This window comes from Artemia sp. Qi Xiang Cuo, chromosome 11 (assembly GCF_049724085.1).
Source record: "Artemia sp. Qi Xiang Cuo chromosome 11, ASM4972408v1, whole genome shotgun sequence".
Classification (NCBI taxonomy): Eukaryota; Metazoa; Arthropoda; class Branchiopoda; order Anostraca; family Artemiidae; genus Artemia; species Artemia sp. Qi Xiang Cuo.
This window is the reverse complement of record NC_142804.1, coordinates 40,833,071-40,851,446: the sequence shown is the minus strand read 5'-3', so window position 1 is coordinate 40,851,446 and position 18,376 is coordinate 40,833,071. Positions and strand designations below refer to the sequence as shown.

The 18,376-nt window shown below is 36.5% G+C and overlaps 1 protein-coding gene across 1 annotated transcript in view; it reads left to right on the top strand.

The window, feature by feature from the left end:
• Positions 1 to 18,376, top strand: part of Balat (Beta-alanine transporter) — a 169,140-nt gene that overhangs the window by 112,682 nt on the left and 38,082 nt on the right. The window contains exon 10 of the mRNA XM_089097218.1: positions 815 to 894. Coding sequence (XP_088953344.1) covers positions 815 to 894 — 80 coding nt within the window. The remainder of the gene's footprint in view (positions 1 to 814; positions 895 to 18,376) is intronic.

Below are 18,376 nucleotides of genomic sequence, written 5' to 3'. Positions count from 1 at the left end.
CTCTCTCTGGAAGTTGATGGAGAGGGACTTAAGTCCCTGTGGGCCACATTTGCAACATTAAGAATAACATAAAGCCTATAAATTTATCCAGATCTCTACACCATGAAAGGGTTCTTGAAGGCCCCTGCATTCCCTGAGAGAGATATAACTAATACTTTTGTTTCACCTTATTCAAAGCCCTTTTCCATTATAAGAAAGTAATTATTTGGGTGGCCATGGAGTGAACATCCAAAGGCAATATCCGAAGCCTGGATGATTTAGGAAATTGTTGCTAATCCAGTTTCACCAAGCACATTTTGGAGCTGAAAAGGAGCTGGCGCGGGCAGTTTAAAAAAAACAACAATCAATAGGTTAGTTTTACAGAATTATCTAAAATGACGAGAAAAACATTTAACCTTTTAAGATTTCGGAGGGGGCTTTGCAAGGGTCCCTAAATTTAACTCCGTAAAATCACTATTTTTGACTCCTTGAACCTGTGGCAGTCCTGAATTATTCACTATACAAGCATAATATAATTTAATCACAAATTTACTGGTAAAATGTATTCTGTGTATCTTTCTTGGATTCATTCCTGCATTCAAAATCGGCACAATTCATGGGAGTATTTAATTATTCGGATTTTGCCGAATTAATTATTTACTAAAATTCTTTTTTTTGTGACTTGCTTCTTGGTGTGTCAACACTGCCCAGAAACTAACCAATTACTGATGTCCAAAACCTCAATCCGGGCTAACCTGCATATTTTGCTCTACATATAATCTCTTTGTCATATTCATTATCTGTCATAATCCATGTTTTGTGTTTTAATTTTTAGATGGGGTCGTCGCTGGGTACTCTGGGCTTCAATGATAATCGGTGGAGCTGCTTGCCTAGGAACTGTTTTATCAGAGGATGGTAAGTTAGACTCGAAGACTTAAATCACAAAGAAGTAACTAAAGTTATATTTCACACGATTAAGTCCCAGCTGTTTTATAGCATAAAATGGAGATTTGAGTTTACCTAGAGATTACGTTTTTAGGAAATGGGCCGTATGCCTCTGAGTTTGAAGCTACTTGACTTCCCTACAAGTTCCTTCTGCCAGTTCCTTCCCCTCTAGTTTTGAGGGCCAACCTCTTAAGAAGGAGGTAAACATAAGAAATGGTACTAGATTTCATAGACCAAAGTGCATTGTAGAGTAGCTATATATTCGATATGTAATAGGATATGTATTTGGGTGTTTTTTTTTTTACCAAAAAGCAAAATAGACAATTAAAATTAGCCAAAATTAGTTTACTGTATATCTAGTTAGAAAGTGATTGTCAGTATTTGCAAACAAAAAAAGATAACAGAGAAAAATAAAATCAGTAATAATAAAAAGTAGTAGATTACCACATGGGGTCTGAGTCTTGTAGTCCATTTAGAAAAAAAAAGATAGCAAAAATTTTCGCTGAAGACTGTTTGAAGCAACACATTTCAAAATTGTTTTGTTTGCTCAACTTGATTCAACCTAAAAAAAAAATTATCAAGAATTTGAAAAACTGAGTATAAGTTTTTTGAAAACTGTGTATAAAAACCTAAATAAAGAACAATGTGGGCACGATGTATCTTTTTTTTTTTTTAGACCAGGGCACTTTGTATCAAAGGTGTTGTCGTAAAAACTTCGAAAAGGACTCATTCGGTTGGAAATTGAAAGGGCTAGTTCCCTTTTTAATAGTAAAAAGTGATTGGAGGGCAACCAACCCCCCTCCCACGTCCACCATTTCCCAAACACATGCAATCAAAATTTTGAGATAGTCATTTTGTTCAGCGTAGTTAAAAGGTTCGGGAATTATACATCTGAGGATTACAGCCCCCCCCCCATACAGCCCTCAGGATAAGGGATGTAAGTTATGCCCTGGGGGCATATAAGGTTTTTATAGAAAGGGTGGTCGTATAAACTTCGGAGGGGGCTCGTTGGATCGTTAATCGGAAGTTCCAGTGCTCTTTTTAAGATTTAAAGTAATCGGAGGACGTATACCACCCCCCCCCCACACCTCGTATATTCTCGAAATGCATCTGATAGAAGTTTCGAAATGTCCATTTGTTGTCGTAGAAACTCTGAAAAAGGCTCATTCGATTAGAAATTGAAAGGTCTAGTGCCCTTTTTAGTAGTCAAAAGTAATTGGAGGGCAACAAGTCCCCCCCCCCCGCGCCCATCAACTCACAAAACACATCTAATCGACACTTTGAGATAGCTATTTTGTTTAGCGTAGTTGAAAGGTCAGCAAATTATTTCTTTGAGGATGACAACCCCCCAAAGCCGTCAGTGCAAGGGTTGTAATTTATAACCCGGAGGCATATAAGGTTTTGTGGAAAGGGTGGTCGAATAAACTCTGGAGGGGGGCTCATTGGATCGGAAATCAGATGTTTTAGGGCTCTTTTTAATATTCAAAGTGATCGGGGGCAGCCACCCCCTCGCCCCCCCCCCCACGCCTTATTTTCACAAATGCATCCGATAGAAATTCTGAGATAGCCATTTGTTCAAAAATAGTCCGAAGATCTAATAACAAGGCCTTTTGGGTTGAAAGAATCCCCCAGAGTATGGGGGTAAGGGTTGTAAGTTATGCCCCAGGGCCATACTAGGTTTTTAGGGAAGGGCTAGTCGTGTGAACTTGGGAAGAGGTTCATTTGACTGGGAATTTATAATTCTAGTTTCCTTTAAGAGTCAAACAAGATGGAGATAAACTAGCCCCCCCCCCTCCCTGACATCCTCTTCCCGAAGCGCATTCAATTGAAATTGTGAGATGGCAATTTTATTACCAATAGTCCAAAAATCATTGAACAAACTCTTTAGAGCGGACACAATCCCCTGGGGGACACAATCCCCCAGAGCCCATGGATAAGGATTGTAAGTTGTGCCCGGGGCATATAAGGCTTTTATGGAACGGGTGGTCGTGTAAACTTTGGATCGGATGGAGCTCATTTGATCGGAAGTCGGAAGTTTTAATACCATTTTTAAAGGTCGAAAGTGAGTGGAGGGCAATCAGTCGCCCCCCCCCCCCAAGCCTATCATTCCCCAAAACACATCTGAGACCGAAATGTTAAGAGAGCTATTTTTTTCATTATTGTTGAAAGGTCCAGTAATTTTGTCTTTTGGTATTTCAACCTCCCACAATCCTCAGGACAATGGCTTTTAGGCAATTCGTTCATTGTTTATACACAGTATATGTTATTGAAAAGGGTATGGATGTTTGAACTTTACTTTCCAAGAAGACGAAGGGCATTCAGGTGAGCCTTTCAGAGAATGTTGAGGGGAATGTTGAACTAAATCAAAACAAGTTATGTGTATACGGATTGTCAAAAGAGTATCACACAGGAATGACTGAGCAAATTAATTTAGAAAATTTAGCAAATGATAAAGGAGATGATCAAAAAGGCACCATTTTCATGCTACCAATAATACTAAAACTACCGCCACTGCTACTACACCACTGTATTTACAGTATTGAGAGGAAATTTGAACTAAATCAAAAGACGCTATGTTTATGCACATTGTAAAAATAGCGTATCTCAAGAACTGATTTGGATATTAAGTTGAAACTTTCAGAGAATGCTTAAAGGGGAAGATCATCTCCCCAAAACGCAATGTGTGCACACTACTGCTAATGCTGCTATTAGTGCTACATTTACTACTTCTACTACTTGTATTGAAATTACTTATAGGGCTAAGAGCATTGAGATGAAAATTTCAAGGAGTATATGAACATACAGGTTATAAAAGGACATATCAGCAATGTTATAGCGATGGATAAATGTATTAAGTTAAAACTTCCAGGACTTGATGAGAGGGATGTTCTACTGACTAAAAGAAAATATGTTAATACTACTGCTGCTAGTAGTACTAACGTTATTCCATACAATTACTAGTGGTATCAATACTACTCCTCTGACTACTATTATAACTATGCCTAAGGGTATGAAGGTGAAATTTTCAAGGAATTTTGAGGGGGGGGAGATGAACTGAATCACAATACGCTATCTGTATGCAGGTTGTCAAAAGGATGTACCAGAAATATCTTAGGAACAGTTTGGTGTGTGAAGTTGAAACTAACAGGGCTTATTGAGGGGGACGTTAGACTAACCTAAAGACAATATTTGCATCCTAATGCTACTGCTTCTACTCAGACTTCTACTACTGTTAATATTTCTACTACTTCTATTATTGCTACTACTGCCACTAAAGCTTAGGCTACTACTATTAATTCTACTGCTATACTACTACTATTAAAACAAGAGTATAGAGGTGAAAAATTTGGGATGTATAGAAACTGTATGGAACTAAGTCAAAACACACCATGACCACACAGGCTGTCAAGTGGACGCATCAGAAATACTGTAGGAATGGTTAATGTTATTAAGCTAAAACTTTCAGCGTGTGTTAAAGGGATGCTGAAGAAACCAAAGGTGCTTTGTGCATACTGCTACTAATGCTGCTACAAGTATTGCTACTGCGCAAGCTAAGGGTACTAAGGTGAAGCTTTTAAGGAATACTTTGGCGGATGGTGAACAAAATTAAAACAAATTATGAGCATGTGGAATTTCAAATAGGTGACAAAGCAATATCTGAGGAAAAACTTATATTATTAAGTTAGACCTTTAAGGGTAAGTTGGGGAGGATTTTGAACTAGCCAGAAGGCATTATAAAAATAATAATAATTTATTTGAACCCTATATACATACCAAAATGTACTTAGAGGAGTATGGAAAAAGAAATATACATAATAAAAACACTTATCATCGCAAACAGTAAAAAATACACTAACAATGACTCACAAACGATTAATACACTCCAATGGAAAATCTACTAATGACTCAGATCGCTGTCTGAATCTGCTGTCTAAAACATACATCTTGTCACATATTTAAAAAAAAACTCCGTAACGTTTGGAGATATAACTGTTATGAGACCGAATAGGAACACGAAGAAAATACTTACAAAGTGTGAAAAAGACAGACCGAATCTGTTGACGTTCTGACGTGGTAAAAAACTTCCATAATGACACCAGAAAAAACACATGGGGAGGAAAAAACGAGTTATAAAGCCGACCAAGCGTTTTTTTTGTAAAATTGGCATTTAACTCTAGAAAAATGTCCATTGGACTTTCTCAACTTCTCTCTCAACACGTTGATTGTTAGTGACCTTGTTGCTCGAATCGAGGTCCCGAGTGCAAGTCCAAGGTACTTGAAAGACGCAGTGGCAAAAAGTGTATCAGGGCCAACCAGAATTTTTGAATCGGGAGGGTGATTACAACCAAAAACGAGAAATCCAGTTTTAGCAGAAGCGACTAACAGCCTGATGTCAGACAACCCGGGATAAAAGCTGTTTACAGCAGCCTCCAGTGATTACATATTATCAGACAGCAGAAGAATGTCATCTGCGTACGAAAGGTGACTCGCATCAATGGACGCCTTGATAGGAAAATGTAATATTATGCGGGTGGTATAGCGGAAGGCATTGTCAAATGTTGCAGGACTTAACACTGAGCCCTGTTTTGCTCCGCGACGCACAGAAATCCGGCTGCTGTAAAGGTTTTCGACGCGGAAACGTATAGAAGAGTTTTGATACCATTGGCACAGGGAGGCACAAATGAATGGGTTTACCCCACACCTCAAAAGTGCTAAAACAGCTTGGGAGTGTACAATCGAATCATATGCTTTAGAAATATCTATTGCACAAACATATAAAGGGGTCTTCATTCTCTCATACCTCTCCAAAATAGACACGAAAACTGCATATGCATTCCCAACACCAAGACCCGGACGTAAACCAAACTGGTGATCTCCATGATCACACGTATTCGAGATTTTTAAAAAAAATAATCTTTTCAAATAAGTTTGCAATAATTGAACAAACTGTAATTGAACAATAGGAGTCACACGATTGAGACTTCTTATTCTTTTTCGGGACACATCTCACAATGCCCTCGCATAGTGCAGTCGGTACGAATTGCTGCTTAATACAAGCTTGGAAAAGTAACGCCATATGCTCAACTAGTTTCGCTGTACCATAAATCAAATGTTCAGGTTGGAGTCCGTCAAAGCCATGAGCTGTTCCTTTTTTAAGGAGACGAATTAGCGTAAGAACTGACGTTGGCGTGATAGAAACAAGATTTCGGCTATGATCTAGTTGAGAAAAATGGTGAAAGAGAATATGTCGAAAATTTGTGTCCAGTGGTGGGGGGGCTATTAAAGAATAGCGAGAAGTGTTTTTCCCAGGAAGTTACATCAATAAGGTTAGAAACACGAACAAGACGATGAAGTGAACCTTGATACTCTGCTCCACAGTAGCTGCGGATGATTTCAGATATCACCAAACAGAATAGATACTTGCCTTCTCTTGAAGAGCAGTACAGCTTTCCGGTACTCTTTTTCAGCCGATATAAGGATACTAAAAATTAAACCAGATCTGGGTTGATCACAATCCACCCAAATCCTTAACCAAAACTTGTGACAGTTCTTTGCAAGTTGTAGCTCTGGGTCATCGCTTCAGCCCTTTTTCAGTCTACCAACCTTAATTCTCTCAGATGGTACTGCCGCTGAGGTGGCTACTTTAATTGAATTAGTAATCTCAGTAAGATAGCAATCTTGATCTAGGCTGCCGCCATTCAGCGTTGTAGAAAGAAGGTGAAAAGGAATTTTGATTTTAGATAACATAGAATCCAAAACACTTTGATATAGAGGTTTATCAATATTATGCCAATGCATCTTCCAAAACAACTGAGGCTGTTGACTGATTTGTGGAATAAACAAATTCATACAAAACTTTAAGTGTAAATGGTCTCTTGTTAACATATAACATCATGTGTATACTTTTAATACTACCACTACGGTTACTGTAAGTAATGACGCTAAGGGTATTAAGGTGAAACTTTTAAGGGGTGTTTAGGAGGAGTTTTAATTAAACAAAAGAACTTTATGCATGAAGTTTTCCCAAAGGGCATAAAACCAATATCATAGGCAGCACTACTCTATAATAGCTAGAAATGTCATAGAAACTTTTAAAGGAGCTATTTCGCTCCTAAAAGTTCTGGTGCCCTTTTTAAGAGTAAAAAGAGATTGGAGCGCAAGCGGCCCTTCTCTCAACCCCATTCATTTTTCAAACGCATCCATCGAAAATTTTGAGACAGCCACTTTGTCCAGTATAGCAGAACGGTCCAGCAACTATGTCTTTAGGGACATTGGGCATGTCAACCCCCACGAATATGCAATTGGCCCATTATGTTTTAAAACTAAACGTTGCTTTAAACTAAATCAAAACGCATTGCGTTTATGGTTACCAATAAGACACCTCAGCAATATTTCGAGAACGACTGGGGGTATTAAGTTGAAACTTTTGGGGCTACTACTATTACTACTTTTGCTCTTACAATTTAAATAAGCAAAGAGAATGTATGTGTATCCAGGTTGTCAAAGAGCATAGATAGAATCTTTTGAGGATGGTATTAAGTTTTATTTTTCGGGTCAACTTCAGGAGTCATAAAATTAAATTAAAAAATATTGTATGTGTCAGGAAAGGTTTCTCAAATATCTACATAGCAACCCTAACCTTTATTCTTATACAAAAAAAAACAAAAAACGAAAAGATATAAAACGTTTTTTTCCATGAAAAGGACTATGTCAATAAAAAACGAACAGAAATTAATTAAAAAATTTTTCCACAAGATAGTTTTTTAAAAGAAGAGTAAAGAGCTCCATTAAGCCAAAAATGAGATGAAATAAAGTGAAATAATCTTCCAAGCGTAAAACTACCACAAATCACTATTATTAATTGAATAAAACTCAAAACGAAGAGAATTACAATAAATAGCTCAGTCAAACTCAAAACGAGCAAAAATTAACATGAGTAGGGCTGATAACCCCCATGTCTTTCAAGACCAGAACATGATTTGCGCTTTACTAAAAAAGAAAAAAAATGACCGCAGATTGTCAGTTTTATTGGCATATACTAATATTTATTCCTTAAGGTTTTGTTAATTTTTTTGTTTATGAAAGCAAAAAATGTGAAAACATTTAAAATGTATTTTATTTTCAGTAAAGCGAAAATTATGTACTGGTCTTTAGAAGTGTACCGTGAGTAGTATGTGATATATTTAAAATACAAAAAAATAAAATTCTTTCCAACATAAGTTAAACTTCCCATAATTAAGTTTAAATCCCGTTTCCAAGAGTCTAAATTCTTAATCAGCAAAAAGAAAAACTGCCTTTTAGTTTCAGCCAAACCTCGGCGCTAATCACGGGAGACGGTTTTGAATTTCGCCGAGAAGATTGGTAATAAAAAAATCACTAAATACAATGTTTCTCAGGAAGCTAAAGTTATAACGTTTAATCATCAGAAATATTGAAAACAAATTATTGGACGAACAGTTCGCATAATGTAGTGAGTTTGCGAACATAATTACAAAATAGCGGCCCCCTCCACAGGACTTGGGCCAATCGTGAAAAAGCTAGCAGAGCGCAGAAGCTGTATTTGTGTGATATAGTGAAAAAAACTGTTTTTCGTTTCAATTATGGATTGTCTCTATTGCCATCATCATTATTTTTTAGAGCCAGTTTAATCCATGCCTCTGTCGTTGTCAGTTTAAAGTGAAGCACTGTTGTACACCTAATGTAAGTCTCAATAAATCTATTGTTTTTCTATTTGTTTTTTGTTTTATTTTATATGTCTGTATCTAATCGCAGAGCAGGTAATTAGTTCGTATGTCTCCAACGGTAGCGCTCCCAGGGATCTGATTTCTACATAATATAACAGGTAATTGATTTCGCGATAACCCAAGGAAAATAGGTTACATTTATATAATTACATATTTTATTTTCTCGCTTTCAGCGAGTGGCGTGGCCACCCATTTATCCATCCCCCCATTGCAGCCAGTGCAGCCCTCAACGGCACGATATAAGCTATAACGGCTCGGACGATGCGATCGTAAAATTCCCCGGCAGAACCTTTGCTTTTCTTATAATTTTTATAGCTTGCTTAGCCTATCACTTGACTTAAGAAAAATTCACCCGGCAGAAAAGGCGCGATCTTTAACGCCACAAACGGCACGGTCTTTAGCGCTATAAGTGGCGCTATCTGAGAACTTACAAGGTGTAAGTTCACAGCTTTAAAGTATATTATCACATTCGACGCGGTCAATCATTATTACCACAATTAAAGGCCAGTCTATATTTTTTTATCGCTACAAATGGCACGGTCGGAAATTGGAGGAAAACATGCGAACTAGTTAGGCTATAAACCTTGTAATTTAAATTTAATCATTGGAAAGATACAGACATATAATTAAAGTGATTAGACCTATTGCCGCTAAGCTATTTTAGGAAAACTCTTTAGAATATCTGATAAGAGATAATAGTCTCCCCTAAAATAGATTAGGTGAAAAAATAAATTTATTTTGAGTTATTCAAACGCAAAAAATGTCAGAATTAAGCTAACTATTAATGGCGCAAAAGTTGGTCGGGAATGTAGAAATAGCAAAGTCTATTGCGCAGTACGATGGACAATCAGATATCGATGAATTTAATATTCCATTGTCCCAGTTTGTAGAATCAACAAAAACAGAGCTAAAAACGTTAGTTGGCATGCTCTTATTAAGATTAAAAGGCCAGGCCTTAACCTTTCTATAGCAAATTGAACATACTATAGGTGATGACGCCAGCTTGCCAATAAATACGGTGGACAAATTGTTAAAGGCATTTAAAGATAGATTTATCGAAACCGGTTCTACAAATAAATTAAAGCGCGGAATGGTATGCTTTGACCATTCACAAAACGTAAGAGAATATCTTGATAATATACATATTTCAGTAGAAGCAAAATACGGAAGAGGTTCAGGAGAACTGTATGAAAAAGTCATACTAGATACCTTTTTGCAAGGGCTACCCCCAAAACTATATAGAATGGTAATATCCAAAAATATTCAGACGTTAGATCTTGCAGTTCAGGAGGTAGAGTGATTGATCGAAGTTGATACGATGGTGGCAAATCACAGTAAAGCAAAAATAAATAGCCTAGGCGAATCAAACGCAAGCCTGACCTTCAAGGGCGATCAAGCGTCTCCCTATTTCTTTTCAAAGGATAACTCCCCAGTTCCGCAAAGAAATAGAACGCAAGAACCCGCTAGGCAGAAAACAGTACGTTTTCAGCCCGTCAAAAAATTTAGTTATGAAAATAACCCGACAATAATAAGATGCTATATTTGTAATCGACCTGGGCATATTGCGAGAGAGTGCCGTTATGTCCCCAATCGCACACCAAGAATTGCTGTCGGTAATACGCAAAATAATGGCAACCATTTGTTCGGAAGAACAAATTTTAGCGCCAGTGGTGCACTAGGCTATAGCCAGGGAAGATTGCGGCAATCAGTACCTTACAACGCGTACCAACCAAATTTGTACAATCCTCCCCCCAATAGAAAAATTAATTACAGACTTGAAAACCCAAATACTCGCCAAAGCCAATATAATGCGAGAATGGTATATAGAAATCCCGAAAATTTGCTAACGGGAAATGAAAATTTTTCAAGCCGACGGCAAATAGTTAATTGGCCGATGGGAAATGAAATTTTTTGAAGCCGACGGCATTGGCAGTCAACGCCAGCACCCGGCACTGACGCATGACATTCAGACTATGGTAATAATTCCTGGAAAAATCGACAAGCAAATATCAATCAATTAAATATGACTGTGGAATCTCACGAGTCTGAGTCTCTTCTGCAGACAACACCGTATGAAATAAATTAACGGGAACACGCATCAGACCCCTCAGAAATATAAATTGGACCGAGATGGTACTTAGATTATTTTATAGATCCAAACCAATAGTAGTACCATCTTGTAGTGATAGTAATAATAATAAGTTACCTATATTTAATAATTTTTGTGTGGCAAATATTTACTTTAAGGCTTTAATTAACTCTGGTGCTACCGCAAACATCATAAACTCATGCGTATTCAATATGTTGCCTCCGCATATTAGGCAACAAAGAAATTTTAATAATCCCAATTTAACTAGCGTGACAGTGCATCAGTTGGATGCTAAAGGTTCAATTCGCCTACACGTAAAAAGGGATAATAGAATCTTTCCGACAAATTTTATAATATGCGATAACTTTCCGTATGAAGCCATCATCGGCACAATTTTTTTAAGGTCTAATAGGGTACTATTAGACGTAGCAAACGAAAGGCTTGTCTACCCGGCTAAGGTAGAGGAATGAATTTCTACCTTAAGAAATCGTAACAGAGGTTACGAAGACAACGTAATAGTAAATCAAATCTCTAGCAGTATAATGCCGCAATCTTTTGAACCTCATGTCTCGCTACAAAGAGAACATGGCTTAATCAGAAATTTCTTCAATTATTCTGAGAGACATTGCAGAGATGAAGTACATTTAAATAATAAGTGTATTGAATCTGCAAAAATAAAAATAGTATATATACAGCAGTAAAGGTCAAACAAAATCAAGAAAATAGTTGAATTATAGAAAAAAGTATTGACCCCCATTGCAGTTAAGGCAGAGCCAACGTTATCGACAGGCCGCGCCAGCCTAAATTTAATAGACAATGAAAATATAAAAAAATATTATGGATTCGCAATACGGAAAACAAAAGTCCCTCCCAAAACGAAGCATAGAATTCAAATATAACAGATGATTTAACCAGTGGATAGCAAATCTGAAATAGGATTTGCGACCCCGACAAATGAAATTCCTGAAAATCTGTTATGCGAAGAACAGATTATATCTTACGACAAAGGAGAAGGTTTAATTTGGGTAACTAATAACCACGAAAATGATACAATTACAAAAAAAAGGGGACGTGTTTAGTTCAAATCCAAGTTTTATCGGAGAATGATTTAAATAAATGGGAAAATTCTAAAAAAAAACTAGTTGACGGCATTAAAACCTCAATTAACAAATGCCCTCTAACTAAATCGCAATTCTTAAACAAATTTAATAGGGATCATATTACGGACTTGGAACCTAAGAAATAATTTTGCAAATTATTATGGAATTTTAAAGATGTATTTTCCGAATCTGAAGATGATATCGGACTGATACCGTTTTATTAACATTCAATTTTAACGACTGGCAATCCTGTAGCAAAACAGCCATATCGTGTGCCATATAAGCACAAAGAATGGTTAAAAAATAAATCCATGAATTAGAAAAAAATGAAATTATACGCCCCAGTATAAGTCCGTATTCTGCACCAGTGGTCTTGGTACCAAAAAAGAATGGCGATCTTAGACTTGTTGTAGATTATAGAGCCCTTAACAAACAAGTAGTTAGTGATAAATTTCCATTACCAAGAAAAGATGAAATTCTTGACTATTTCAAGCAAAAACAAAATCTTTACTTCTTTGGACCTCACCCAGGGCTACCACCAAGTGAAAATAGCCGAAAAAGATGTCTATAAAACTGTGTTTTCTACGACCGAATGTGGTTCATATGAATACTTAAGAGTACCTTTTGGACTTAAAACAAGTTCAAGCGCGCTATGTAGACCCTTATTACGCCTGTTAAGAGGATTAAAGAATATGATTCATTTTGTTGATCATATTATATGTGTGGGAGAAAACGCTGAACAACACTTAGCAACATTAGCTAAGGTGTTCGAGAAATTCAGACAGGGCAACTTAAAATGCCGGCCTGAAAAAGTAAATTTATTTCAACCAAAAAGTAAATTTTTAGTAGTAGTGGTGACACAAGGAGAGATATCTCCAGACCCTGACAAAATAAAATGTGTTGAAAAGCTCAACCCTCTAGAAATATGAAAGAATAAAGAGGAGTTTTAGGTCTTACTGGTTACTTCAGAAAAGTCTTGCGCAATCGCGTCCAGATTATGAAGCCCCTCAGGAAGTTAACTAAAGGGAACTCCCAAAATGTGGCCTGGTCCCAAGAAGTCCAAACTTTCCTCGGCCATCTCAAAAATGCACTCATTTCTGGACCATTATTATCGCTGCCTGATTTTGAAAACGGACAATTTGTGGTCACAACCGAGGCCCGTTCAAAAGGCATTGGGGCTATTCTTTCGCAAATAATTCCCATAGGAAACCCTGATCCTTTACAAGGACCTTCTAATAAAAAAAAATATAGAAAAAGTTATATGCTATTTGATTAGAACTTTATCAAAAGGCGAAAGCGTAGTTATTCCGCCACAAACTTAGAATTATTATCTATAATCCACCACTTGGACAAATTTAGACACTATTTAATTGGTAGAAAATTTATATTACGATCAGACCATAAAAGCCTGCAGTACCTGCGCACATTTAAAAACCCCACGAGAATTCTAGCTAGATGGATTATGAAAATCCAAGATCTAGATTAGGAATTTGAATATTTAAAAGGTAAACAAAATGCAACTTGTGACTTTTTGAGTAGATACCCAGAAAATAATCCGTCGGAAACTGAGGAAAATGAAGTTAACGCTATCAATACTAAGAGCAAACATAAATTTAAGAAAAACAAAGTCAAAGACACAGTAAAAGAAAATAAGGTTAACTATTGTCCCTTGCCCTTAGAAAATATAAAAAGAAATCAAAAAAAGAACGAAATGTGTGTAGCACTTATTAATTATTTTGTCAATGACTATGCGTTACCAGACAAATTCAAAACACTAAGAAAACAGATAAATAATTTTTACAATGATCTTGAGGAAGAAATACTATGTAGAATTGTGAACGCTGAGGCAAATAGAAACTAAACATCAATAATACCTGTATTACCCCAAAACTTAATAACACCTGCATTCGAATATTTTCATTCAAATATAGGTGGACATTTAGGAGTAACGAAAACTTTCCATAAAATAAAACAATATGTTTACTTGCCTTCGGGAATAAAGAAACTTAAGGAATTCGTAAGTACATGCGAAGCGTGTAACTTAAGAAAAAAACCCCAAGCTTATCCTAATCCTCCAATGGGAAGAGTCCCGGTAGCGAGATTCCCCTTCGATATCGTCTCATTCAATTTATATGAAACCAGTGGAGGCTTGCCTGTTTCCAACAGAGGCCACACTTGTATTCTTTCAGTTATAGATCACTTTTTCCGGATTTACTTTTGCGAAAGCTTTAAAAAATCAAGGCGCTTACGCTACGAGTAAGGCGTTGGCGAAATTATTTTTAAAATTTGGCATTCCAAATAAGGTTTTAAGTGACAACGGAAGCAATTTTGTTTCAAAAGTAACAAAAGACTTAATGAGTTTTCTTAACATAGAGAAATTGGTGACTTCTCCATACCACCCACAAGCTAGTGGTAAAATAGAAAATAGGCATAAAATATTTTCGAATGTATTAAGCATTTATACAAAAGACAACAGGAACGATTGGGATCAATACTTACGTTATTTAACCAGCATAATCAACACTGCTTATTCAGAAACAACCAAAGACCCCTTTTTATGTACTTTTTGGTCGTGATTTTAGAATCCCGTATGATGAGATTATTGATTCCCGGCAATATTACAATAACTCGGAGAATTACAAACAAGAATTCATAAATAGGATGAGGAAAACTTATAAAATAGTAAAACAAGAGTTGGAAAAATGCAAAATAAGTCAAGAGCTAAGAAACCAACCCAAAGTCAAGGGAAGCATAGATTTCAAAATAGGAGATTGCGTTTACCTGAAAAATGAGGCAAAAGTGGAAGGTAAGAAACTTTCCAACAAATATTCTGGACCGTACAGAATAGTCAAAAAGTACGATAACGATTATACTTTTAAAATGGAGAACCCCGATAGTGGAAGAACTTACAAGGCACATGTTAGCCGAATAAAAAGAACCAAATTTTCAGAAAGATGGGTTCCGCGTCCCTCGTCTACTGATTCTTCAGATGCAGAAAATGAGCCCCCTAAATCAAGATTGGCAGAGCTAAAACCCTTTAACTTCAAGCAAGACTATTTCGAGAATGAGAGTGATGAGGAAAACTTTGAAGATTTCTTAGCTATGAGAAATCTAGTTATTCCTTAAGGAAAATCCCTAATACCAGAGAGAATAAAAACGCCAAAAGATCCTAAAAGTTCATCATCGGAGAGTGCAGGAGAATTAGATTATACGATATTTCCAAAAACCCAATTTTTCCCTGATAGAATTTCGACCCCTTATCCCCCCAAAAGATTTCCAGACGATATGGTTTCCCCTGCAACACCAATAGAGAGGCCCCTGTCATTACAGGAGGAACAGAGCTGTAGAAACTCCGGGTATTACTGTAAGGAAAACTCCACCCAAAGATTCAATTAAAACAAATCTGCGAGAAGCTATAAATTTAATAAATTTCCCAATAAAAAAGAGTTAAAGTACATTGCCTAGGAATAAAAATCCCAAGGATGACCAGCAAGGAAACTATCATGATATAACTGTGTCTAAGGTCAAGCCTAATCAGTGGACTTCATGGAGGGAAACACTAGTGCAAAGAATGCCCCACCCCCATGAAGACATGGCATTTAAGCAGTGGAAAAACCCCGCAAAACCTTTTGATTCCTCTCAAAGCTCTCAAGAGTCTTTCAAATCTCCCGAGCTGAAAACTTCAAGCGATGACTTGGAGAATAAACCTTCTACTTCCAGGGGAGTAGGAATTTACGTAGAAAGGGGAGGTGAAACCTCAAAAATGTGAGGTACCACTTCTAAAAGCTCTAATGCGGAATCATTGAAAACCAGTTCCGAAGAGTATTACGGCGAATCAGTCCATATAGTAGATAAAGAAACAGGGAATTCTAAACCAACTTCAGCAGCTGCGCACGCAAAAGAAACAGTATTAAAAGGGCAAGAATTTTTGAAAAGACAATACAAAAAGTTTGATCTTATATCGCTAGCAAAACCTAAAAAGAAAAAACCGCAAGAAACAGAAGAAAGAGTAACGACACAGTCAGGCCGAACGGTTAAGAAACCGGACAGATTAAAATACCCTTATAATACAAAGACAAAGATTTTTATGGATAGGCATCACAAAGGAATAATAATTTAAAAACTTTTAGCGCACAACTAAAAATCATACAATTATAAAAAATGCTGTAGAAATTTTTTTTTTCAACATATATCAAGGCTTCGCATGAATCAAAACCACCTGATACTATCAGTTCAACATATATCAGTTTCCAAAAAAACATTCTAAGTAATAAGTCACATTTCATATAATTAATTTGAATAGTTTCCTTTAATATAAAAAAGTCTACCCGTACCATTCCAGTACGATGTATCCAGTCTAGCTGAAAGAAGCCTTGATAGGAAATACTAAACGAGAAATATTCATACACCTTAGGTTATTTTCTGTTCCAAGAGAAACTGTTGGAACTTTGTCTTGTTATAATAATACAGAAAGAATAAATCCAAGTTACAGGACAGAATTACTGTTACAAGATGTGGGTACGATAACCATAAAACAAGGATGTCGACTCGTAACTAAAGAGTCAACTGTTTGAACGCCGTTAATGACCACGAGCGCAAATATAATAAGTCCCAAAATAATCAATTTCAAGCCATTTAACCTGTCGTACACTTCCCAATATAGAAAGTGAGGAAATGAAAACCTCGATTCGGTCCAAAATAGAAAAGAATAAAGGGACACTAAAACTTGCAAAAATAAGAGAAGCATTAGATTCCCAGATCCCCCTATTTACGAATGAAGGACCAGAGATTAACGTATGTGGATAATAGATACGGATTATTCTCAACCAATTTTTGGTGGAACATACTATTGACCGTATTTTTCGTATTCGCGATTTCCCTGACCATGAGAACCTTACTGACTTTTAATTATAGAAAAATCCTGAGACTAAGAAGGCAAACCCCAAAGGAAGAACACAGGGAAACGACTGAAATGCAGAAGTTAATCCCGGATCCCCATGAGAACGTCTAAGCCAAAAAAGGGAAGACATTAGAAAACCAGTGAGTATGGAGGTTTTCAGTCGTCCTTGCTATGTCTTTCTCCCTAATTGTAAGCTTAGTTTACGTAAAACCGTTTGGCTATGACGCTATAGCAAGCATCTCTCTAAGATCCCAAACATGCGTGAACAATGAAGGCATGGAATAAGTTGTAATCTGAAACCTCAAACTTACCGATATAGAGTAACTTTTATTTAAAGGATTATTTTAAACCTAAGGGAGAATTAATAAGTATTGAAGACTTAAATAAGCCTTGTATCGTTGTTTTCTTTCTCAAAACAAATTTGAAGACATCTCTGTTTTAGATTTCCCAGTGGGAATTATATGTATTTGAAACCAACATGATAATAATGTCGTTTTATTAAAACCATAGTTTATGTAATATTATTAGTGTATATTTTTATATTGTCTTGTAGGGTAACATTCACCCTAAAATGCACCTAATCGTGTTGTTTATTATGTGTTATGACTATTTGTTTTAAAGAACGTGTGAATCTGCCTCGTTATTTTTATTGCAGGAAATGGATCGACATATTGGAAATCGATCATTACAATGCATAATTCAGTGCAGATACAACCTAGTAGCATCTATTTTCATCATACATCAACCAACGAAGAGTACTCACCATGGACTCCAGGCAATTTTATCCGATGATTTACAAAAACTAAAGTTACTTGTGATCGTTGCCTTCGCAACCAAGAGCCATATTACGTTTAAGGTAACACTATATTTTAATTTAACTATCCATTGTAATATCGAACTATACAATCAAAAACATCCTAAGAACCCCGTTGACCAGTACAAGATATAACCACATAAATATCACCCTTGATAATCATTATGGACCCATGTACCATACGACTGTATATTTATGACATTTGATGACCCCAAAAATCATTTATGTGTCGCAGATTCACGCGTCGAATCCCTTTCGACCATTTCTCGGTATCCATTCTGTCACCTCTATCAAATGCGAAAAGTCAATATCTCGGTTATCACATAAATGTTAAGAGATAATTTCTGGAAAATGAACCTGGAAACCAAACATTGAATTACAGAAACCTAAATTAACCCCAGTGACTAACCCCTCAGTGACAATATACCCCTCCCACAATCTAAAGACAATATGTTGAAGGAGTCACTAAATTTTGATGTCGACCTGTTCCAAATCCAAACTTCAATTCCCTTGTGATTAACCAAGAAGTCACCGCAAAATTTAATAGACGCAAGCCAGGCACGAACAATTTTATAAGAGAACTGAAATCTCTAAGTGCACAAACGAACAATTTTAGACGAGAAGTATATTCTCTATGTGCTTTAAAATATGCCAAAAATGATACTCCCAGGTGCACCCAAGAACGATTTGAAGTATTCCAAGAACGATATGCTGAGAAGAAAATCAACCCAATCCGGACTGTGTTGATAATAGATCGAGTCCCAAGTCCCAACAGTCCCAGTGTTCAACCCCTCAAAGACAAAG